Genomic DNA, 24,857 nt, shown 5'->3' with positions numbered 1-24,857 from the left:
AAGTACACAGTCCCTAAATATTTGTTGTGTAAATGAATCTCAAGCCTCTGTGTCTTATACGGGGCCTCAGAAAAATCAGAAGCTGTGAATACTTGTGGAAGCTCATAGCTTTGAGTTGTAAGATCAGAATCTCACTAAACACTTGTCTAGAACACTATGCACTGAGAAAAATTCAGTTGTCTGTAATAAAGGGAACCCATTTGTAAGCATTTTGGGAGAACCTGGGGTTTCCAGCAGTCAAGTTAATGGGCATTAATAGTATAGCATTTATTATAAACTTGGGTATATATATTATAAAGATGGGTAAAATATTGATACTGCTTTTAATAAACATTTTAGTAAATGTAAAATAAGATATGTTAATCAAAATTTATTTTATTATTAAATTGTTTTTAATAGACTTTTTTTTTTAGAGCAGCTTTAAGTTCATGGCAAAATTAAGCAGAAATTAATTAAGCTCCATATATGGGAGCTCCCATCTATGCCTTACCTGTACCATATGTACAACTTTGGTCTCTTAACCCAATTTTTTCTAAAAAGAGTTAATTTTCACACTTAACACTAGTTTTCTTGAAACAAACTCCACAGTTGGAGTCGACTATAATTTATATGCTTCTAGGGGGTGCCTGGGTGGCTCAGTGGGTTAAAGCCTCTGCCTTCAGCTCAGGTCATGATCTCAGGGTCCTGGGATCGAGCCCCACATCGGGCTCTCTGCCAAGCGGGGAGCCTGCTTCCTTCTCTCTCTCTGCCTGCCTATCTGCCTGCTTGTGATCTCTGTCTATCCAATAAATAAATAAAGTCTTTAAAAAAAATTTATATGCTTCTAAAAATTTCCAACCACTGTTCTAGTCGTTAAGGAGACCCAGGAAGAATTCAGAAACTCCTGACCTTGCTCTCAAGAAGCTTAAAGACCAATTGAGAGAGAAAAAAAATAGTGTGCAAAATTAACTGCAATGCAAGGTAGAAAGTGATCATTCCTGGAAGAGAACTACAGAACAGTGTTGTAGTAATGGAGAACATACCATGAGTGGAGTGCAATAGCCAGGTGAATTATGGACCAAGTTGTGTAAATAGGTCATCTGTTTCTCTTCCAACTGATGGACCCCTATTTACAACACTCATTTGCAGGTGTTGGCCCTTGGCATCTAGCCATGGAGATTGTCATTAATGGTCTCCGCAACGATCTCTAGTCAAAGCCTTCTGACCCAATTTTAATACCTCAAGGCTAGATTCTCTCTTGGTTTGTAAAGGCAAATGGGATACTCATGAGGTATTATAATGTAAGGTGATTTTGATACATTTTCCTTGTGCAGCTGGAGGAGTGGATGCTAAAAATTAACTGAACAATCTAGTTGTATTACTGCCCCTTTGAAGCTACAAATAAGACTAAATCAATTTTGTAAGCAATGGTCTATCATTGGTTTTCTTTTCTGTTTTTTTTTTTTCAGTTAATCATGGATTTCTTTTTCTTTTCTTTTCCTTTTTTTTTTTTTAAGCATGTATTTCTTTTCACATACATTTTTCTTTTCAGATAGGTGCCTTCTATTTGAACCTTGGAGGAGCCCCAGAGGGACCAGCAGGAACAGGAAAAACTGAAACCACCAAGGACTTGGCTAAAGCTCTTGCTGTCCAGTGTGTGGTGTTCAACTGTTCAGATGGGCTAGATTATCTAGCAATGGGAAAGGTACAAAGTTGCTTATTAATGTTATAACTTACAGCTGGGTCCAAGGGGATAAACTGAAACAAACTCATGTTTAAACATTATCTGAATGTTTATGCATTCCTTGAACCTCAGTTTTAGGGGTAAAGACATTGTTTTTATACTTGGGTTTACTGGGTTTCATTTTCAGTTTTGACTTAAAAGATTCAATATTTAACAAATTATGCTCCTTCATAAGAAAACTCTGTTGCTTTTATCTTGTTCTTAGTTTTTTAAAGGATTGGCCTCTTCTGGTGCTTGGGCTTGCTTTGATGAATTTAATCGGATTGAGTTGGAAGTGTTGTCAGTGGTAGCTCAACAGATCCTTTGCATTCAGAGAGCCATTCAACAGAAACTGGAAGTGTTTGTTTTTGAAGGAACAGAACTGAAGCTCAATCCAAACTGTTTTGTAGCCATTACCATGAATCCTGGCTACGCGGGACGTTCTGAATTGCCAGACAATCTTAAGGTAGTATTTTATAAGAGTGTAATTTTAATCAAATGTAACAGCACAATCCACTCAGAATGGTATGATTTTCTCACATGTATTTGTAAATCTCCCTTTTACCTTTGCCATCCCTCATAAGGTAAACCTCTAAAAACTTTTTTCGGTGTTTAACACCTATTAAAGTATATGAAACCGTGCTATCAAAAAAAAATCACAGAATTAATGAAAAGGTGCTCCTTTAGGTGAATAAACTTGAATATCATCTCATTCTCTTGGGATGCTTGTGGTTAGCTTTTAAAAATGGTTTACCTTATATAAATAATATATTTTATTCATTATATACTCCAGGTTCTTTTTAGAACAGTGGCCATGATGGTTCCAAACTATGCCCTCATAGCAGAAATCTCCCTCTACTCCTATGGATTTCTGAATGCGAAACCTCTGTCTGTGAAGATAGTGATGACCTACAGGCTTTGCTCAGAGCAGCTCTCGTCACAATTTCATTATGACTATGGAATGCGAGCAGTAAAAGCAGTTTTAGTGGCTGCTGGAAACCTAAAACTAAAATTTCCAAATGAAAATGAAGATATACTAGTAAGTATTAAATATATGTGTTGTGAAATCTTCAGTATCAGATTTTTTTTAATTAAAATTTTTTTAAGGAAAGTTCATCGGGAGCTATAATGAGGCAAATAAGAGAGTTGTTGGCTTTGAACCTTTTTATGTGAGGTTGAAATAGTACTTTTGGGGTGATGTTTTTATTCATTATACTTTATGTGAATCCAAGGACCTTCTGGCTTGATAAGCATAGTGTTGGCATTTTAGTATGGGGATTCCATAGAGCAATGTGAGAGGAACTTTGACTTTTAGTGGTGGGAAGGGGAGGGAATATGGGCAAGTAACTTATGTTGCACTCTTTGGATGATTTTAGCTTCTTCGATCAATTAAAGATGTGAATGAACCAAAGTTTCTATCACATGATATACCCTTATTTAATGGAATAACTAGTGACCTATTTCCTGGTATTAAACTTCCTGAAGCTGACTATCATGTAAGTAAATCTGTGAGAATGACTTATTTGATTGTTTTAAATGATGGAAATTATTCTATTTGGAGGATAAACCCCTATTTTGGCCACTTTCATTTATGAGCATGAGTAAATTCTAGTATCTTCTGTTATATGATACCAATGTTAATAAGATTCAGTTTAAAAATAATGTTCTTTCTGAGAGAATGAGTACTTTAAAAAAAGATTTTATTTATTTGACAGAGAGCACAAATAAATTTAAATTACAAACAAAACAATCTTGAGATGGATGACATGTGGCTGAAATTAAATGTTATTTTGTGGCAATTTCTATGGTAAAATGTACAGTGAATACTTTTTGAGTTCAGCATGTACTGATTTTTTTCCATCTAATGATTCAGTTCTTCCACCCGATCTCTCTATTGATATTGCTGTGAAAATTTCAATTTGTTTGAGCCATTATATCATTAAGTCATCACTTGCTTAAAGACATCATTTACTTTTTTAGCCTTTTTTTTTTAAGCTTCAAACTCAAATGCTAATTAATATACATCCTATGGCAGTATCAGATTAATGTGATTCTAGGGTGTTTTCCAAAACCAGCAACCAGTTCTCTTCTCTGGACACCAATTGGATGTTCAACAATTCAATTCTGACACAAACTCCAGGTAGTTATTGTCAGACTCCACAGATTAAAGTCTCAGTCCTATAAGACTGCCCCTCACTTCAGTCAGTCTCAAGTTCTGGGCCACCTGTGTTTCTGATTGGCTGGGGTTTCCATAACCTCCCCACCCAGCTTTGGTAATTCACTAGAATAGTTCACAGAAACCAGGAACACAGTTACTTATGTTTACCAGTTTATTAGGATACAACCTGGGGCTGGAGGAGGGGGTAGCATGGCTGGCTCACTGGTAGAACATAGGGATTCTTGACCTCAGGATGGTTGTTGGTTCAAGACCCACATTGGGTGTGGATCCTACTTTTTAAAAAAAGTAAGATATAAAGGATACAACTTGGGAGGAACCAAATGGAAGAGAAGTATAAGGTAAGGTAGGTATGGGGGTGGGGGCGGTGGCAGTATACTTCAGAGTATGTCAATCTCCCTGCACCTCAATGCGCTTACCAAACCAGAAGCACTCTGAATCTCGTTGTTCAGGAGTTTTTACAGAGCTCTGTCTTCTGCCCTTTCCCTTCCTCCTCCACCCCAGTGCATTCACCAAAAGCTGATAAGTAGGGCTGAAAGTTCCAACCCTCTCATCACTGAGTCTTTCTTGTGACCGGCCCCATCCTGAGGCTATCCCCTTGTGTGATTGGCAAGGGCTCATTTTTTCCCATTTTATTTTATTTCTTTTCAGTGTTCCAAAATTCATTGTTTATGCACCACACCCAGTGCTCCATGCAATACGTGCCCTCCATAATACCCACCACCAGGCTCATTAAGAAAAACAAAGGAAATTTTAAGGGTTATAGGGCCCTGTGCCAGGGACTGGGAATAAAGACCACATATATTTCTATATTATACCCCAGGTAATTAGCAAGATGATTCAAGATATGCTAATAGGATTTTTAAAAATTTAACATTTTCTTGGAGAATTATCCTATGAATATAGCAATCAGTCAATGGATTCCCAGCTTCCAGTTTGAAAACTACTGCTAGGAGTCAATGCTATAAGGTGCATAGCCAAGTGACTCACTGCACCTGCAGATGAGCCAAGGGGAGCCAGGGCCACTGAAAAAAACCTATGTCCTATTGCTTTTTATATGTACAGTATTTCTTTGTTTTTCCTTTACTGACTTCTTTTGGAAGTGTTTATTTCTCCATTCTCTTCTCTGTTGGATTTTTAGTACCTCAGTGGTCACTCCACAGGTTGTAATATACATCCTTGACTTCCTACAATTTAAGTTTGTATTTCATCATTTCAGAAACAACATAAAATCTTTAAGAGGTATAATTTTATTATGCACTCACCCCTGCCCATTGTACTATTGTCATCATGTATTTTATTTCTACATATTATAAACCACAACCAGTGTTATTTTTTTATTTTGGTATTAGCATTTGGAAAAAAGTCCTTTCTGTTTACTTTTCTAGTGTTTTTAATTCTTTCTAGCAGAAATATGCTTTCATCTGAGATCTTTTTCCTTCAACAGAAAGAACTTCCTTTGGTATTTCTTATGTGCATGTGGGTCTTTCGGCAACTAATTCTGTTAGCTTTTCTTTGTTTGAAATGTCTTTATTTAGCCTTCATTTCTAAAGAACTTTTTCACTAAATACAGAAATCTAGTTTGGCAGGGGTCTGCCCCTCTTTCTTCATTGTTTTTAAAGATGTTACTCTGTTAACTCCTGGCTCTCATTGTTATGGCTGGAAGTCAGGTATTTTTCTTATTTATGTGTATCTGATTTTAGAGTGTGTTTTCCCTCCAGCTGTCTTAATATTTTTCTTTGCTGTGTGCCTTTTGTTGTTTGTTTGGTATTTATCTTGCTTGGATTTGTAGCACTTCTTGAATCTATGGATTGATGTCTTTAGGAAATTCTCAGTAATTATCTCAAGATATTTCTTCTCTTTTTCGTCTTCCTTGTCCTTCTGGGACACCAATTAAATGTATGTTAGATCATTTTGTTGCAGGTTTGCAGGATTCTTGTCTGATTGGAGCTGAAGAATGAATCTCATGGACACAAAAGGGTGAAAGTTTATTAAGTGAAGGTGAGAAGAGAAAGACAAAAGCTCTCTAGAGTGAGAGAGGTCCCAAATGGGTTGCCACAGAGGGCTTTCAGTGGCAGTCTTTTATTGAGAACTTACTGGGAAGTTTGTGCCATCTTGTTTTGTTCCCTTATCTCTTGCTCAGCTCTGTCTCCGTCTCCACCTGCCAGGAGTAGTTTCAGAGCCTAGTCAGGGGAGTCAGGGACCACCTATCTCTCCTGCCTATACCTAAACAGTACCTGGAGGCAGAAAGAGCTATACTGGGATAGTGAGGCATGACTGATTGTATCCTTTTTGATTAGTGGGGATTAAGGATAGCACAAGTCTCCAAGGAATCTGGAAACAAGGTTTTCAGGACCCCGAGGGGCTAGCTGCTGCTAAGGTAAGGTTACTTTTAAACATGAAGGCACTGAGGCCACCACAAGCTCCTTGAGGAAGGTCACACTCTGCATGTTTCAGGTATCAGTGGGCTGCAAACTATAGAGAGATTTTTAAGTTACATTTCTTTTGCCATTGTTTTCCCCCATCAGTTTTATATTGCCTCACACATCTTTTATGTTCTGTTTTTGTTTATTGTTTTGATTTTCTGTGCTGTAGTTTGGATACATTTTATTAGCCTGTCTTTAAGATCAGTGATTTTTTTTGGTTTTATTCAGTCCACTGATAAACCTATCCAATGAATTATTAATTTCACATATTTTTTCCATTTTAGTATGTCCAATCTGGTTTCATTAAAACCACATTTTTCTTTGCTTGAGTTCATCTTTTCTTTCTTTCTTTCCTTTTTTTTTTTTTAAGATTTCATTTATTTGACAGATCACAAGTAGGCAGAGAGGCAGGCAGAGAGAAAGGGGGAAGCAGGCTCCCTGCTGAGTAGGGAGCATGATGCAGGGCTCCATCCCAGGACCCTGAGATCATGACCTGAACTGAAGGCAGAGACTTAACCGGTTAACACTGAGCCACCCAGGCACCCCTGATTTCTTCATTTTTTCATCTGTTTTCCATCATATTATCTATTTTTCTCTTAAACATTTGTAGAAGTTATTTTGATTGTTTTGCCAATTATGACCTCTAGGTCATCAGAAGTTTGGTTTTTTTCTCTTGATCTTCAGCTATTTCATCTCATGACTTGCAAAGTTTGATTTTATGTGAAGAATTGTGTAAAAGCAATTGTAGAGGCTACAATATTATTTTCTCATAGAAAAAGTATGTTTTTCCTTTGTCAGGTAGCTAGACTGATGATCAGTTTAGTTGGGAGTTGACCCAAGTAGAGTTTTGTGGCAGCACTGTCGAACTTTTTTTTTTTTTTTTAAAGATTTTATTGATTTATTTGACAGAGCGAGATCACAAGTAGGCAGAAAGGCAGGCAGAGAGAGAGGAAGGGAAGCAGGCTCCCTGCTGAGCAGAGAGCCTGATATGGGGCTCGATCCCAGGACCCTGGGATCATGACCTGAGCCGAAGGCAGAGGCTTTAACCCACTGAGCCACCCAGGCGCCCAACACTGTCGAACTTTAGTTTACTTCTGGTTTTCATGTTTTCAGAGTGAAAATTGTTCTGTATTATAGGGCCATTCCTCTAGCAGCATTTTGGGGTTTAAGCATCCTAAGATTAGGGAATATCTGTGTACCTTTCTAGCTAAGCCTTCGATTTCTTGTGTCACCTCATACTCAGCAAAAGCAAGGCAGTGGGTAATCAGATTTGCATTTGAGCTCTCCAGATTGAAATCTGTCACACGAGCCCACATGACCATTAAATTCTCTGATGGTTTTTCTTTACTTCAGCAAAGTCCCTGTGCCTGTGAGAAGCCCAATCCAATGCCCACCTGATGTCTGTAGCTGGAAAATGCTCCCAGCAGCTAAATTAGCATCAATTTGAGCTCACTCAGGAAGGCCGATCTGTTTCTGAAATTTAATTCCTTTAGACATACTTGTACCCAGAGAACTTCTCTATCTTTAAAATTTATTTTTTTAGATTCTCCATTTCTTGCTAGTTACTACAATGTGAAGGACTTTTTTGGCATGTCCTTCCACATTCTAACCAAAGATGAAATTCTGGAAAACACAATTAAAAGGAGTTTCCATGCAGCTTGCACCTAATGCTGTGGTGCTCTGATCATTAACTTATAATAGGGAATAACACTTTTAAAGTAACTTAATTCTTTTTGTACTTCCTTTTAATTTAAAAAAAAAAGAGCTAAGTTTAAAAAAAAATAAAGCTTTAAGGGATGCCTGGGTGGCCCAGTTGTTTAAGTATCTCCCTTTGGCTCAGATCATGAGCACAGGGTCCTAGGATCGAGTACCGCATTGGGCTTCTTGCTCCACAGGGAGCCTACTTCTCCTTCTACCTGCTGCTCCCCCTGCTTGTGCTCATGTGTACACTCTCTCAAATAAATAAATAAATAAATAAATAAATAAATAAATATCTTTTAAAAAATCTTTAAGAAATAATTTATCAATATAGGAAGATGATTTTTTATTTCAAAATGAATAATCTAGAATTATAAAATATATGAGATGATTTATAATACCATTTTATAAAAATGCATTCCATTTTTTTTATTTTAGGAATTTTTGGAATGTGCTCATGAAGCCTGCAAAGTACATAATCTTCAGCCAGTTAAATTTTTTCTTGAAAAAATGATTCAGACATATGAAATGATGACTGTGAGACATGGGTAAGATTATAGATTATCTCTGTCTACCATAGTTAGATGTTTTTTTCAAATTGAACTATTAAAATTTATGAACCAAAGGACTCAGCAAATTTTGTACACTAGGTAGGCTAGGGAACAAAGACCGCTATCTCCCCGTTTCCGTCCCAGTGGCTTAAAATAAAGATTTATTTCTTGCTCATGCTACCCATCCAACAAGGACTGGTAAGGCATTCTCATTCAGTGAGGTGGCACTAGCAACCAGTGCACTTTGCCCTTTTGGTCATATGTTATTTGCTCTCCTCCATGCACATAAAACACACCCTTTCCTTCCCAGGAAGACAAGTTAAAAGTTCTAGTCAATCAATGAACCGTACTTGAAGTTCAAGATCTCTAGGTGATGCATGATAGTTTCTGCATCAGATTTGGAAGTTGTTCCTCTTGATCCAAAGACCTACAGACTAGAAAGACAAGTTGTCTGTCCTCCACACACCTAGTCTTAATTATAATAGTGGGCTTCCTAAAACAGGTCATTAGAGCAGACACTACTATCCAGAAATTGAAGAACTGGAGACATAGCCAACATTGGTTGATAGCAATTCTGAAACCCATCTGGGTAATTGTTCCAGAGATAAATTGACTGTGATACTGATAGTTTAAACCTCAGGACCTCTAACTTGTAGGGGCATTTCCAAGGAGCCATAATCATTTGATACACATCATTTATTATATAGAGTATCATTATAGTGGCTCTGGACATTTTGTATCCATAGTTGCATTTGTATTTTTTTCCTATTCGATGGATTGTATAAACTTTAAACGCCGTAAACGCTGGATCCACTTCTGCATGATTTCACAGGGGCTTTCCAGTTAACTGTTCTTTGTGGACACTGGTTAAACTTTGTTTCTTTCTTTCTCTTTTTCTTTTTTTTTTTCCTTCCTTTTTTCTTTTTTTTTTGTTCAACTTTCTTGAGCGGTCTTTCCATCTTCATTTTTTTCTCTGGTGAAGTGAACAATAGAGCATATGTCCTTGGGAGCTGAGAAATGTTTTCAGCCTGTTTCCTGCCTATATAAAGTTGAGGTCTCAAAGGTTAAAGACAGGATTTAAAAAAAAAACAAAAATAAAAAAACTCCATAGTATGGAAATTTTCAAGCATATACAAAAATAGAGGGAATAGTACAATCAACTCTCATGCAAGGATCATTTTTAAAAATTTTTTATTTATTTGAGAGAGAGAGCACAAGCAGGGGCAGGGGAGGAGCAGAGGGTAGAGGGAGAAGCAGATCCCCCTGCAGAGCAGGGAGACCAATGTGGGGCTTGGTCCCAGGACCCTAGGGCCTCCGGGATCATGACCTGAGCCAAAGACAGACCCCCAACTGGCTGAGCCACCGAGGTGCCCCTGCAAGGATCATTTTTAAGTCTTGAATATTCACATTTGTTTTAGCCTAGACTCATAGTTTCTTTGTCCATAAACTCCCTCAAAAACTTGATAAACTTCTTAGTAGTTTGATTGTATGCAGCTCTATATGCCAGTAGCCACAACTACCGTCCTTACCAAGTCCTACTTTTATAAATTCCCTTGCAGTATCCTTGAACCTATCAATTTTAATTGAGAAGATGACAAAGCTTAATCTATTTTCACTCCTGAAATGATTACTGGGAACCATATTAAAATTTCATACATTTTAATAGTGATAGAAGCCCTACCCTTAATTTGGTCCTTGGCACCAGGCTGAGTAGATGTTTGTTGTTCAAAGCTTTTCTCAATTTATCTTTTACCAATTGGGGATGAAAGTAAATTGCCTGCTGTTTCCTGAATTTCTGGACTCCCTTTATTCTCTTTCATTCTAGTTTGCAAACTGGCCATTTTTTTTTTTTTCTGGGCTCATTTCTTTCCAGTAGTTCTTTGTTAAATGTAGCCATTGGCTGGCATTATATACTAATAATCTGTTTACTATCCTTTTTCCTAAAATGGCAGTTTCATTCGTTTTCATTAGATTATCTTTCAGGTTACTTTAATGAACATATTTACCAAATGTTTCATCATTGCATAACATTAATTCCCAGTCTTTTGGCCTCTAATAACAGTTAAATTTGCCACTCACAACCTGGCCTTTAAGCCAGTGCCACATATTTAAGTCTTTTTATTATGGCAAGAATACCTTTCCCCTTCTAGGAACCAGTTTCTGTCAGAAAGGATGGGCTAGGTTATTCTTTAGAAACAATCAGCCCTGAGACCCAAATCTTAGTGACTTAAAAAAACAACAACAACCAAGTGTTATTTCTCATTCATACTATGTCCACTATAGGTTAACAGTCAGGATCTGCTCACCATAATTACCCAGGGTCTCAGGCTGTTGGAGCAGTCAGCATCTCAACATGGTGGGTCACTGCTGTGTGAGAGGGAAAAGCTCTGTGAGGAGAGAGCTCTGTAAGCTCCCTCACTGGCAATGATATGTCCGCTGAGGAAGTAACATCCATGTTTTCCACTTATTACTCATTAGTCACTTAGAATTTCCACAAGAGGGCAAAGAATCCTACTATGTGCTAGGAGAGAGGAGATTCAGAAGTATTTGGCAAAGACCACCAGTGACTACTATAGCAAGTAAAGACTTGAGGAACTGGGGCGGGGGAAGGAGGGATGGTGTAGCACTGGGTGCCTGGGTGTCTCAGTCCTTACGCATCTGCCTTCAGCGCAGGTCATGATCCCAGGGTCCTGGGATTGAGCCCCACATTGGGCTCCCTGCTCACTGGGAAGCCTGCTTCTCCCTTTCCCACTCCCCCTGCTTGTGTTCTCTCTCTATCAAATAAAAATATAAAATCTTAAATAAATACTTGAGGAATGAGAACCTATCCCACTTCTCTCCTTGGGAGGCCCCAAGACATTCTTTTTTTCCAATCTTAAGAGTGTTCAGTTTTTGTTTTCACTTGGAGATTTTTTTTTGTTATATTCTCTTCTGTAGATTATGGTATTAATGTAAAGAATTTTAGAGATCAACCAGTTCAGAAGTTAAATGTATTCTCCTCATGTCTGAGAAAAATTCATAAAATTTCAAAAGTTATAAATACCAGTATTTTAAACACCAGTATACAAATAATTTACCATTATTTTTTAGAATCTTCTTCTATAATTCTTTTCCTTAATAGTTTCATGTTAGTAGGAGAGCCTTTTGCTGCAAAGACAAAAGTTCTGCATGTACTGGCTGACACTCTAACTCTTATGAATGAGCGTGGCTATGGAGAGGAGGAAAAAGTCATTTATCGGACTGTAAACCCCAAATCCATTACTATGGGCCAACTTTTTGGGCAGTTTGATCCAGTGTCTCATGAGGTAATCTATAACATAAATATTCTCTTAGTGACAATGTACATTAAACTAAGAAATATGAAATGTTTTCAATATGATCACTTTATGGTTTTATAAAGGAAGCTTTCCAATTCTGTTTTCTTCCCCAGTGGACTGATGGTATTGTGGCCAACACTTTTAGGGAATTTGCTTTGTCAGAAACACCAGACCGGAAATGGGTTGTATTCGATGGTCCCATTGACACTTTGTGGATAGAAAGCATGAATACAGTATTGGATGACAATAAAAAGGTAAAATCATCAGGATTAAAAGCAAAACTGATGCACAGTGTGACTATACCAAACACTACTGAACTGTGAACTTAAGAAAAGGTTAACATGGTAGATTTAATGTAAAATGGTTTGTTTTTTTTGCCACAGTTAAAAAAAAAAAGCAAAATAGGTGCAGACATGCTTAAGCAATGTTACATGTTCAACAACAAATTGACTAGGATTATACATTTAAAAAAAGGATGCAGCAAGTTTAATAAGTTTATAAATTATCTGTTCAATGAAAACTATGCTGTAGTAAATCCTCTGCTTAATTTTTTTTATAGAATAAAAAGGTATTAAAACCATTGCATTAGCAGGAGAGCACAGTAACGTAATAGATGTTAAGTTGTTAAGTGACTCCAGGCTCACGGTTTCTTACAGAACCTTAATATTTTAGGAGGAAATAAAAAGGCCTAATTCCTTTTTGAAAACATTGAATGCTTCAGGGCTTGTATGCGCTACATTAACTTAGAAGCCATGGAATAAGCAAAAGATCTAGAAAATGGAAATCCTTTAGTGTTTGTTGTAGTTGCCAGGTAACATGTAAACTATAAAATGTGACTAATTTTGAGTTCTGTGCTTTTTAAAACCTAAGTGTACAGTCTCATAACCATCATTTAAATAAAGATGCATGAAATTTCTTGCACTTACAAGGTTCGCTCATGTTCCTTCTGAATCAGTACACCCTCCCCCAGGGGCAAGCACTATTCCGACTTCTGATAAATTACTTTTTTTGGTTCTTGAAGTTCATGAATATAGAATCCTACTTCTTAGTGCTTTTCTTCTTATGGTCAGATGGTATCCATGATATTCATGTAGTTGCAGTTCCATTTTATTTATTCTTTTTATGTCTGCATTAGTATTCTACTATATGAATATATTATGATTTATTTTCACACATGAAATAACTATGCTATTAAATAAGCAAATTAATTAGCATTCAAACAAATATGCCAACACATTGTCCTAGGTAGTTGAGCACTTATTCATATTCTTTCTTTCAGTTACATTGATTGAGCTAAGAAATAGTATTGAATCATAAGAGAGGGGCTAATAAGGGTCTGATTCAGAGCCAGGTGGGAGGATTTTCTCATATTGGATAAGAGGGAAGCAGGAAAGGATAGGTGTAGATATAGGTAAATGTATGGATTTGATAGTGGAAATTGGAAGGCAAATCCTTTTTATGATTGATTGATCGATTGATTGTGTGACATGGTAGACCCTGGTTTGTTGCATATTGGAGGAGAAAAGGGGAAGATTTAAATTACCTATAATGGAAAATGGGAAAGAGAGCTGCCTAAGAAAGCACTGAAGCCTATCTGAGGATTAGTAGTAGTGCCAAGGTCTGCCTTCGAGGGATTTTCCCTAACAGTCTAAGCAGCTTGGATGTGAGTGTAGATGATGGTGCCACACCTGAAGTACACAAAGACTTTAAAGATACTGGCATGAGGGGGCCAGAAGTGCTAGACCATAGAACAAAAGCTGCTTAATAACGAGGGAAGTGAAAACAGGAGGGATATGCAGATGAAGAGCAAATGTAGGAGGAGTCGATCGATCGGTGAGAGCACTGACTGGATAGGAGGCTGCAGAAAGAGATGGGCATGCCTGGATTTAGTATTTCAGAATTGTGTAGTGTTCCAGGAGAGACGGTTCCAAGGTATATAAAGTGGATGACTGGAATGAGAAGAAAGTAAGTGAAGAAAATGTAGTCAAAGATCTGAGGGGCTGCCATGTTGAGATGTTCCTTTTCATGAACACTGGATCAGGCCAGAGTTATAGCAGAGAGAAAGAAATTGAGCCAAGTATCAAAGGCTTTAGCTAATGATGGGGATGCTTGGCTGCTGGTGAGTGATAGCAGCAAGCATGGCTGTCAAAGGAGCAGGGGGTAGAGAGGATGGGGTAGAGTATTTGGAAAACACCATGGGAGAGTGAGGAGAAAACTGACTTTACTTCCCAAAATTGAAGCAAATAGAATGTTTGCTGAAATAATCTGGTAGGAAATGAAAAGTATTCAAAACCACCACTGTCCAGTAGAATGTTCTGTGATGGAAATATTTGCATTGTCTAAGAAGATAGCTACTAGTCACATGTGGCTGGCTACTGAGCCTTTGAAACATGGCTTAGTACAGGGTTGCCTGGCTGGCTTGGTCAGTAGAGCATGTGACTCTTGATCTCAGGGTTGTAAGTTCAGGCCCCATGCTGGGTGTAGAAATTATATGGTCCATATATACAGTGGAATATTACTCAGCCATCAGAAAGGATGAGTACCCAACATTTGCATCAACATGGATGGAACTGGAGAAGATTATACTAATTGAAATAAGTCAAGCAGAGAAAGACAATTATCATATGGTTTCATTTATATGTGGAACATAAGGAATAGCATGGAGGACATTAGAAGAAAGGGAAAAATGAAGGGGGGAAATCAGAGGGGGAGACAAACCATGAGAGACTATGGACTCCGAGAAACAAACTGAGGGTTTTAGAGGAGAGGGGCTTAGGGGGATGGGTGAGCCTGGTGATGGGTATTAAGGAGGGCACATATTGCATGGAGCACTAGGTGTTATATACAAACAATGAATCATGGAACACTACATCAAAAACTAATGATTTACTGTATGGTGACTAACATATAATAAAAAAATAATTAGGATGCATTCCTAGAGATATATAAACTACCACAACTGAACCAGGAAGAAATAGAAAGCCTGAACAGACCCATAACCAGTAACGAGATTGAAACAGTCATCAAAAATCTCCAAACAAACAAAAGCCCAGGGCCAGATGGCTTCCCGGGGGAATCTACCAAACATTTAAAGAAGAACTAATTCCTATTCTCCTGAGACTGTTCCAAAAAATAGAAATGGAAGGAAAACTTCCAAACTCATTTTATGAGGCCAGCATCACCTTGATCCCCAAACCAGACAAGGATCCCATCAAAAAAGAGAACTACAGACCAATATCCTTGATGAACACAGATGCAAAAATTCTCACCAAAATACTAGCCAATAGGATTCAACAGTACATTAAAAGGATTATTCACTACAACCAAGTGGGATTTATTCCAGGGCTGCAAGGTTGGTTCAACATCCGCAAATCAATCAATGTGATACAACACATTAATAAAAGAAAAAACAGGAACCATATGATACTCTCCATAGATGCTGAAAAAGCATTTGACAATGTACAGCATCCCTTCCTGATCAAAACTCTTCAAAGTGTAGGGATAGAGGGCACATACCTCAATATTATCCAAGCCATCTATGAAAAACCCATCGCAAATATCATTCTCAATGGAGAAAAACTGAAAGCTTTTCCGCTAAGGTCAGGAACACGGCAGGGATGTCCGTTATCACCACTGCTATTCAACATAGTACTAGAAGTCCTAGCCTCAGCAATCAGACAACAAAAATTAAAGGCATCCAAATCGGCAAAGAAGAAGTCAAACTATCACTCTTCGCAGATGATATGATACTATATGTGGAAAACCCAAAAGACTCCACTCCAAAACTGCTAGAACTTGTACAGGAATTCAGTAACGTGTCAGGATATAAAATCAATGCACAGAAATCAGTTGCATTTCTCTACACCTACAACAAGACAAAAGAAAGAGAAATTAAGGAGTCAATCCCATTTACAATTGCACCCAAAACTATAAGATACCTGGGAATAAACCTAACCAAAGAGACTAAGAATCTATACACAGAAAACTATAAAGTACTCATGAAAGAAATTGAGGAAGACACAAAGAAATGGAAAGATGTTCCATGCTCCTGGATTGGAAGAATAAATATTGTGAAAATGTCTATGCTACCTAAAGCAATCTACACATTTAATGCAATTCCTATCAAAGTACCATCCATTTTTTTTCAAAGAAATGGAACAAATAATCCTAAAATTTATATGGAACCAGAAAAGACCTCGAATAGCCAAAGGAATATTGAAAAAGAAAGCCAGAGTTGGTGGCATCACAATTCCGGACTTCAAGCTCTATTACAAAGCTGTCATCATCAAGACAGCATGGTACTGGCACAAAAACAGACACATAGATCAATGGAACAGAATAGAGAGCCCAGAAATAGACCCTCAACTCTATGGTCAACTAATCTTCGACAAAGCAGGAAAGAATGTCCAATGGAAAAAAGACAGCCTCTTCAATAAATGGTGTTGGGAAAATTGGACAGCCACATGCAGAAAAATGAAATTGGATCATTTCCTTACACCACACACGAAAATAGACTCAAAATGGATGAAGGACCTCAATGTGAGAAAGGAATCCATCAACATCCTTGAGAACACAGGCAGCAACCTCTTTGACCTCAGCCGCAGCAACATCTTCCTAGGAACATCGCCAAAGGCAAGGGAAGCAAGGGCAAAAATGAACTATTGGGATTTTATCAAGATCAAAAGCTTTTGCACAGCAAAGGAAACAGTTCACAAAACCAAAAGACAACTGACAGAATGGGAGAAGATATTTGCAAACGACATATCAGATAAAGGGCTAGTGTCCAAAATCTATAAAGAACTTAGCAAACTCAACACCCAAAGAACAAATAATCCAATCAAGAAATGGGCAGAAGACATGAACAGACATTTCTGCAAAGAAGACATCCAGATGGCCAACAGACACATGAAAAAGTGCTCCATATCACTCGGTATCAGGGAAATACAAATCAAAACCACAATGAGATACCACCTCACACCAGTCAGAATGGCTAAAATTAACAAGTCCGGAAATGACATGCTGGCGAGGATGCGGAGAAAGGGGAACCCTCCTACACTGTTGGTGGGAATGCAAGCTGGTGCAACCACTCTGGAAAACAGCATGGAGGTTCCTCAAAATGTTGAAAATAGAACTACCCTATGACCCAGCAATTGCACTGCTGGGTATTTACCCTAAAGATACAAACGTAGTGATCCGAAGGGGCACGTGCACCCGAATGTTTATAGCAGCAATGTCTACAATAGCCAAACTATGGAAAGAACCTAGATGTCCATCAACAGACGAATGGATAAAGAAGATGTGGTATATACACACAATGGAATACTATGCAGCCATCAAAAGAAATGAAATCTTGCCATTTGCAACAACGTGGATGGAACTAGAGGGTATCATGCTTAGCGAAATAAGTCAATCAGAGAAAGACAACTATCATATGATCTCCCTGATATGAGGGAGAGGAGATGCAACATGGGGGGTTAATGTGGTAGGAGAAGAGTAAATGAAACAAGTTGGGATTGGGAGGGAGACAAACCATAAGTGACTCTTAATCTCACAAAACAAACTGAGGGTTGCTGGGCAGAGGGGGGTTGGGAGGGGGGGTTATGGACATTGGGTAGGGTATGTGCTATGGTGAGTGCTGTGAAGTGTGTAAACGTGGAGATTCACACACCTGTACCCCTGGGGGGAAAAATATATATATATGTTTATAAAAAATAAAATTATTAAAAAAAAAAGAATAATTAAATCTTTTTTAAAATGGGGCTTAGTACAATTGAAGAACTGACTTTCAATTTTATTTAATTTTAACTAAAGATTAAATTGCTTCATTAGTTCAATTAATTAGATTTAATTAGATAAAATTATAAATAGCCACATATGACTGCTAGCTAATGTATTAGACACTCCAGCTCTAGACCATTCATTTATTTTATAGAGAAGAAACAGGTCTAGGACATTGGGGAAGGTATGTGCTATGAAGTGTATAAACCTGACAATTCACAGACCTGTACCCCTGGGGCTAATAATACATTATATGTTAATTTAAAAATTAAAAAAATATTTAAAAAGAATAATAAAAACACAGACTATAAGGCCAGGTTGCCTTGGTTCAAATCCTAAAAAAAAAAAAAAAAAGTCCAGGAATGTTAAATGCTGCCTTGTTGACATATAACTAGATAGGGGCAAATCTGGGACTGCAGTGGTGGTGGTAGAGAAGAAACACTTAAAAATAAGTGAAGAGGAAGAATTGAAAAAAAGACTTAATGAATTAACTTGGAATATCAACAATACTAATTTTTTTCAACAATACTAATTGTTAAAATTATTGAAAATTAATGATAATTCCAAAGGGAGAAGCTAAAGAGATTGAAAAGATAAGATGGCTTTTTGGTTGAATTTTGGTTTGAAGAATCAGTTGAAAATCATTTCTAATACAACTGAGGAAATTTGAGTAGTGGCTGAGTATTACATGATATTAAGGAGTTATTGGTAATTTTGTTAGCTGTGATAATGTTATTGTGGTCACATAGAAAACTCCTTACTTTTGCGAGATAAATATTGACCTATTTGGTTGTAGAATGCCATGGTATGCATAATGCTCTTCAAAATACTGTTTTAAAAAATGAAGCAAATGTGGCAAAATGTTAACATCGGTTAAGTCCAGGAGATGGGTACCTGAGTGTTCATAGTATTCTCTGTTTTCAATTTCTCTCTTTTTTACTAATAAAGAGGTCTTCTGACAATTTTATAAAGTCTGGAGCATTTTGTGTAATTTTATTAATAATAAGAACGGAGATTTATCTAGGATTTTTGCAGTATGTCATGTATTTCTCCTCCTGCCTAACTCTATGGAGGAGAAATTATCCCTGTTTGTAGACTCAGAGATGTTATGTACTTGTTTACCCAGTAACTGACAGAGCTAGACCTAGAATTACAATTTTCTGGCTTCTGTTTTAATACTTACAATATTATATCACAGGGTATACATTATCTTATACATAGAATACATTTTTATCTGAGAAGTTTGAGTTTTTAAAAAATAAACATTTGAAAAATAATTGCTTTTAGCTTTGCCTTATGAGTGGAGAAATCATTCAGATGTCCCCTCAAATGAGCCTCATCTTTGAAGCAATGGACCTTTCCCAGGCCTCAGTAAGTTCATATTTTAATATAACAGTAGTTTGTGTGTTCGCTTGGTCAGTAAGTATGTTTGATGCCTCAGAAGACCAGTTAGGCCCCAGGAATACTAAGATGAACAAGACGTAGTATATTTAAGGAGGCTAAGAAGCATGCTAATAAATAATCCCACTATATGGCCACACATAAGTAAGAATATGGAGGAGGTGAGTGTCTAAGAAGGGAATGGGTAGAGGACAACCATGGAAAATGTCTGAGTGTTTGATCTGGTTTTGAGGGGTAACACTTCTCTAGTTGGGGCGGGGCATTCCAAATCACGACAAGACGACATGTAAGGACCTGAAGCCATGATGTGTCTGAGGAACTGTAACTGCAAACATGTCGTCTAATATATGTGAGGCTGTCGCGGACGACAGGAGCTGGATCATGAAAGGCAGCATAGGTCATTCAAGGAAGTAATTGATAAGGGCTAGTGGCATAAGAGCAACACTGGAAAAAGAAAACGTCTTTTTTCTCTAGCCAGCCACCGTAAGCCGCTGTGGCATGATTTATTTGGAACCGTCGCAGTTAGGATGGGAACCACTTGTGTCCTCGTGGTTGAATTCCCTGAAAGGACCTCTGCAGGAACCAGATCATCAGGCTCTCCTGAAAGGACTTTTTGACTGGTTGATAAAGCCCGCTTTAAAGCTTCGTAAGAGAAACTGCAAGGTAACACTGTAATTCTTTGACCTGTTCAAGTTTCTTTAGTTTCCATTCAACTTGACATAAGTCTAAAATCACAATAGTAGGGTGAATAACTAAAATCAGTTTCCCCTTAGACATTTGGTATACACTTTTTAAAATGGGATGTTTATTGTGACAATCAGTAATTCACATGCAATTTTAAGAATAATAGATCCCATGCACAATTTAACCCAGTTTCTCCTGATGGTAACATTTTGCAAGGCTGTATTATATCACAACTAGGATATTGACATTGATACTATCAACTGATCTTATTCAGATCCCCTTAGTTATGTTTGTACTCAGGTATGTGTGTCTCTCTAGGTTTCATTTTTAAATTTTTAATATTTGATAATTTATAATTTTACATTTTATTTATATATTATTTATATATTATATATAGCATGATATATAATATATAAAATATATTTATATTTTATAATTTATAATTTTAAATATAAGTACAACTTTGTGCCCTTTACCTGGTGTCTTCCCTTTACCCCCTCCCTACCAAACCTTGTAATCACCATTTTACTCTGGTTCTATGCATTCAACTTTCAGATTCTGCATATAAGTGACATCATGCAATTTTTTCCTTTCTGTATCTGACTTTTTTCACTTATCATAATGTCTTAAAGTTCATCCATGTTGTTACAAGTAACAGGATCTCTCTTTTATTTTTAAGTCTGAATAACATTCCATTATAGGTATTTATAGAACAATTTCTTTATCCATTCGTCCATCAACAGTTTGTGCCCATATCTTGGCTATTGGGAATAATGCATGGGCGTGCAGATATATCTTTGAGGTACTGATTTCATGTCCTGAAGAGGGATTGCTGGATCACTAAGTAGTTCTATCATTAGTCTTTTTGAGGATCTTCCACAGTTTTCCACAGTGGCTGTACCAGTTTACTTTCCCACCAACAGCGCACAAGGGTTCTTTTTGGCCCACATCCTCACCAAGATTTGTCACCTTTCATCTTTATAATCTTCCTAACAGGTGTGAAGTGATAATTTGGTTTTGATTTGCATTTCTCTGATGATTAGTGATGTTGAATGCCTTCTTATACACTTATTAGCCCCTTGTATGTCTTCTCTAGAAAAAGTGTCTGGTTAGATCCTTTGCGAATTTTTAAATTCAATAGTTTGTTTTTTTGGCTATTAAATTATGTGAGTTCCTTATATATTTTGAATATTAACCCCTTATGAGATATATGGTTTGCACATATTTTCCCTCAATTTATAGGCTGCCTTTTCATTTTGTTGATCATTTCCATTGCTGTGTAGGAACTTTTAGTTTGATATAGTCCCACTTTATTTTTGCTTTTGTTGTCTGAGTTTTTGTCCTATCCAAAAAAATTATTACCAAGGTCGATGTTTAGGAGCTTCCCCCCCACATTTTCTTCAGGGATTTTTATGGTTTCAGATTTTACATTTAAGTCTTGAACCCGTTTTGAGTTGATTTTGGTGTATGGAGTAAAATAAGGGTCCAGTTACATTCTTTTACATGTATCTATCCAATTTTCCCAATACTATTTATTGAAGAGACCGTCTTTTTCTCATTGTGTACTTTTTTTTTTAAGGTTTATTTATTTACTTCAGAGAGAGAATGTGTGCGTGAAAGGGGGAGGGTCAGGGGAGAGAGAGAGTGTAGCTTCAGCAGCCTCCTTGCTGCTCATGGAGCCCCTCACAGGGCTCAATATCATGAACTATGAGATCATGACTTGAGCCAAAACCAAGAGTCGGACACTCCAGTGACTCAGCCACCCAGGTGCACCCCCTGCCACCTGTTGTGTATTCTTGTTCTTGTTGAAGATCAGTTGACTCTATATACTTGGATTTATTTTGGATTTTTTATTCTGCTTCATTGGTTTTTATGTCTATTTTTATGCCAGTAACATACTGTTTTTGTTACTGGAGCTTTGTAATATAATTTCAAACCAGGATATGTGATACTTTCAATTCTGTTCATAAGATTATTTTGGCTATTTGGAGTCTTTTGTGGTTCCACACAAATTTTAGATTTTTATTTTTGAAAAAAATGCCATTGGAATTTCAATAGAGATTGCATTGAATTTATAGATCACTTTAGGTACTATGGGCATTTTAACAATGTTAATTTTTCCAATCTGTAAACACAGGATGTTTTTCTGTTTATTTGTGTGTTCAATTTCTTTCAATAATGTTTTATAGTTTTCAATATACAGGTCTTTCATGTTCTTGGTTGAGTTTATGCCTAAGTATTTTATTCTTTTTGATGCGATCATAAATGGGATTGTTTTCTTGATTCCCTCTTCAGATAGATCATTGTTGGTGTAAACAAATGCAATTGACTTTTGTATTTTTTTTAAGGTTTTACTTACATATTTGATGGGGAGGGAGACAGTGAGAGAGGGAACACAAACAAAGGGAGTGGGAGGGGGAGAAGCAGGCTTCTCCCTGAGCAGGGAGCCTGATGTGGGACTCGATCACAGTATCTTGGGATCATGACCTGAGCCAAAGGCAGAAGCTTAACCAACTGAGCCACCCAGGCACCCTCTGTATGTTGGTTTTGTACTCTGTAACTTTACTGAGTTTGTTTGTTCTAAAAGGTATTTGTTATGCCCCAATAATGGGTCTGTGATTAAAGGAGCGAGACTGATACAAAGTGAAGGTCAAGCAAAGCTTTATTTCGCGCCAAGCATCAAGAATCTAACCGAACGTTCGGGGACGCACCTCTTACAAGAGAGAGCGACCCTTCTCTGTTTCACAGTCTAGCTTTTAAGGGCAAAGGCCATGCGGTCGGGCCTGGCCACGCACAGGTGGCCAATGAGATTATAACACACACAGGAAACTCCACAGTGATGCTAGGTGACCAATTGGGTTACAATTTACCCTAGTAGACATTTGAACCAGCCTATTACACCTTGATTGGGATTGGCGCCCAAAGGGCGGGGCCCATACTTCTTGGTAACCAGGGAGACAGTATGCATCCCTCCACTGATCGGATGTCTCCACCTGGCCTGACCCACCCTTGTATCTGGGCTTTGTTACCTGAAGATGGTTTCCGGGACTTGTCTCCAAGTAAATCCCCTGGGGGAAGGGGAGCAGGGACAGTTTCTAAATAGGTCCTTACTGTATTTATTTATAAATCTTTAGGGATTTCTACATATAGGATCATGTCATCTGCAAATAGAAATCATTTTACTTCTTTTTTGATTTGGTTGCCTTTTATTTCTTTTCTGATTGCTCTACTTAGTACTTCTTGCTGAAAAGAAGTGGTGAGAGTATGCATCCTTGCCTCAGACCAAATCTTAGAGGAAGAGTTTTCAGTTTTATCCCATGGATTATGATTTTAGTTGTGGGCTTTTCATAAATGTCCTCTATTTTATTGCATAGATTTCCCTTTATATCTATTTTGTTGAGGTTTTTTATTTTTTCGATTTTATTTGTCAGAGAGCGCACAAGCAGGGGAAGTGGCAGTTAGAGGGAGAAGCAGGCTCCTGGCTAAGCAAGGAGGCCAATTCGACTAGATCCAAAGACCCTGGGATCATGACCTGAGCCGAAGGCAGACTCTTAACCAATTGAGCCATCCAGGCAACTCTTTTTTTTTTTTTTTAATATTTATTTCAAATTAGCCATTCTTTTTTTTTTTTTTAAGATTTTTATTTATTTGACAGAGATCACAAGTAGGCAGAGAAGCAGGCAGAGAGAGAGAGGAGGGAAGCAGGCTCCCCGCTGAGCAGAGAGCCCGATGTGGGGCTCGATGTCAGGACCCTGAGATCATGACCTGAGCTGAAGGCAGAGGCTTTAATCCACTGAGCCACCCAGGCGCCCCCAGGCAACTCTTGTTGAGAGTTTTTTTTTTTTTTTATCACAAATGGTGGTTGAACTTTGTTAAATACTTTTCCTGAATTTATGAGATGATCATGTGATTTTTGTCTTTCATTTTGTTAATGTGTATAACACATTGATTGATTTGCATATACCTTGTGTCCCAGGGATAAATCCCACTTGGTTATGGTATATAATCTTTTTGGTGAATTGAATTCAGTTTGCTAGTATTTTACTGAGGATTTTTGCATCTATATGCCTCAGAGATATTGGCTTATAATTTTCTGTTTTTGTGATGTCTTTATCTGGTTTTGGTATGAGGGTGATTCTAGCCTGAAAAATGAGCTTAGAAGTATTTCCTCCACTTCTATTTTTTGGACGAGTTTTTTTTTTTTTTTTAATTTTTACTTATTTATGTGAGAGAGAGAGACTGCGAGAGAATAAGCAGGGTGACTCGATTCTGGGACTGTGGGATCATGACCTGAGCTGAAGGCAGACAGTTAACCCACTGAGCCACCCAGGTGCCCATAGTTTTTGGAAGAGTTTAAGAAGAATTGGTATTAATTCTTTGAATGTTTGGTAGAATTCAGCTCTGAGGTCATCTGGACTTTTCTCTGGGAAGTTTTTGATCACTACTTCAGTCTATCAGGCTCTTTTTCTATACCTTCATTTCAGCCTGTTGTTACTTCTAGACAGCATATAATTGAATCTTGGTTTTCCATCTCTTCGGCTATTCAGCTACTCTTTATTGGGGAATTTAAGATGCTCACATTTAAAGTAATTTTGATAGGGAAGGATTTACTATTGCAACTTTGTTAACTGTTTTCTGTTTTTTTTTTTTTTTGTTTTTTTTTTTTTTTTTTTTTTTTTTTGTCCTTCATTTCTCTCTTGGTGCCTTCTTTTGTGTTTCATTATTTTGTTTTTGTATTGATAGGTTTCGATTCTTTCTTTTGTGTGATTTCTATAGGTATTTTCTTAGTGGTTACTAAGGGGCTTATGTAAAGTATCTTAGAGTTATAACAGTCTATTTTAAGCTAATAACTTCATTTGTATACCAGAACTCTCCACTTTTACCTCGTTCCCCTCCACATCATATGCTATTGATGTCATAGTAACATTGATTTGGATTATGTATCCATTAACATAATTTATAGTAGCTTTAATACTTTTAGCTTTTAGGGGCGTCTGGGTGGCTCAGTGGGTTAAGCCTCTGCCTTCGGCTCAGGCCATGAACCCAGGGTCCTGGGATCAAGCCCCACATCGGGCTTTCTGCTCAGCAGGGAGCCTGCTTTCCCTCCTCTCTGCCTGCCTGTTT

General features: G+C 37.5%; 1 protein-coding gene across 7 annotated transcripts in view; it reads left to right on the top strand.

Annotated features, from left to right (window-relative positions):
* Window positions 1–24,857, top strand: part of DNAH12 (dynein axonemal heavy chain 12) — a 221,669-nt gene that overhangs the window by 87,421 nt on the left and 109,391 nt on the right. For all 7 annotated transcript variants that reach the window (XM_032868373.1, XM_032868369.1, XM_032868370.1 and 4 more), the window contains 9 exons: window positions 1,532–1,684; window positions 1,929–2,168; window positions 2,496–2,741; window positions 3,079–3,198; window positions 8,441–8,550; window positions 11,675–11,858; window positions 11,984–12,124; window positions 18,936–19,019; window positions 19,524–19,712. In XM_032868373.1, coding sequence (XP_032724264.1) covers window positions 1,532–1,684; window positions 1,929–2,168; window positions 2,496–2,741; window positions 3,079–3,198; window positions 8,441–8,550; window positions 11,675–11,858; window positions 11,984–12,124; window positions 18,936–19,019; window positions 19,524–19,712 — 1,467 coding nt within the window. The remainder of the gene's footprint in view (window positions 1–1,531; window positions 1,685–1,928; window positions 2,169–2,495; window positions 2,742–3,078; window positions 3,199–8,440; window positions 8,551–11,674; window positions 11,859–11,983; window positions 12,125–18,935; window positions 19,020–19,523; window positions 19,713–24,857) is intronic.

The sequence above is a fragment of the Lontra canadensis genome, unplaced genomic scaffold, assembly GCF_010015895.1.
Source record: "Lontra canadensis isolate GAN:19392208 unplaced genomic scaffold, GSC_riverotter_1.0 scaffold35, whole genome shotgun sequence".
NCBI lineage: Eukaryota > Metazoa > Chordata > Mammalia > Carnivora > Mustelidae > Lontra > Lontra canadensis.
Note: the sequence above shows the minus strand (reverse complement) of the source record. Positions and strands in the feature narration are given on the sequence as shown.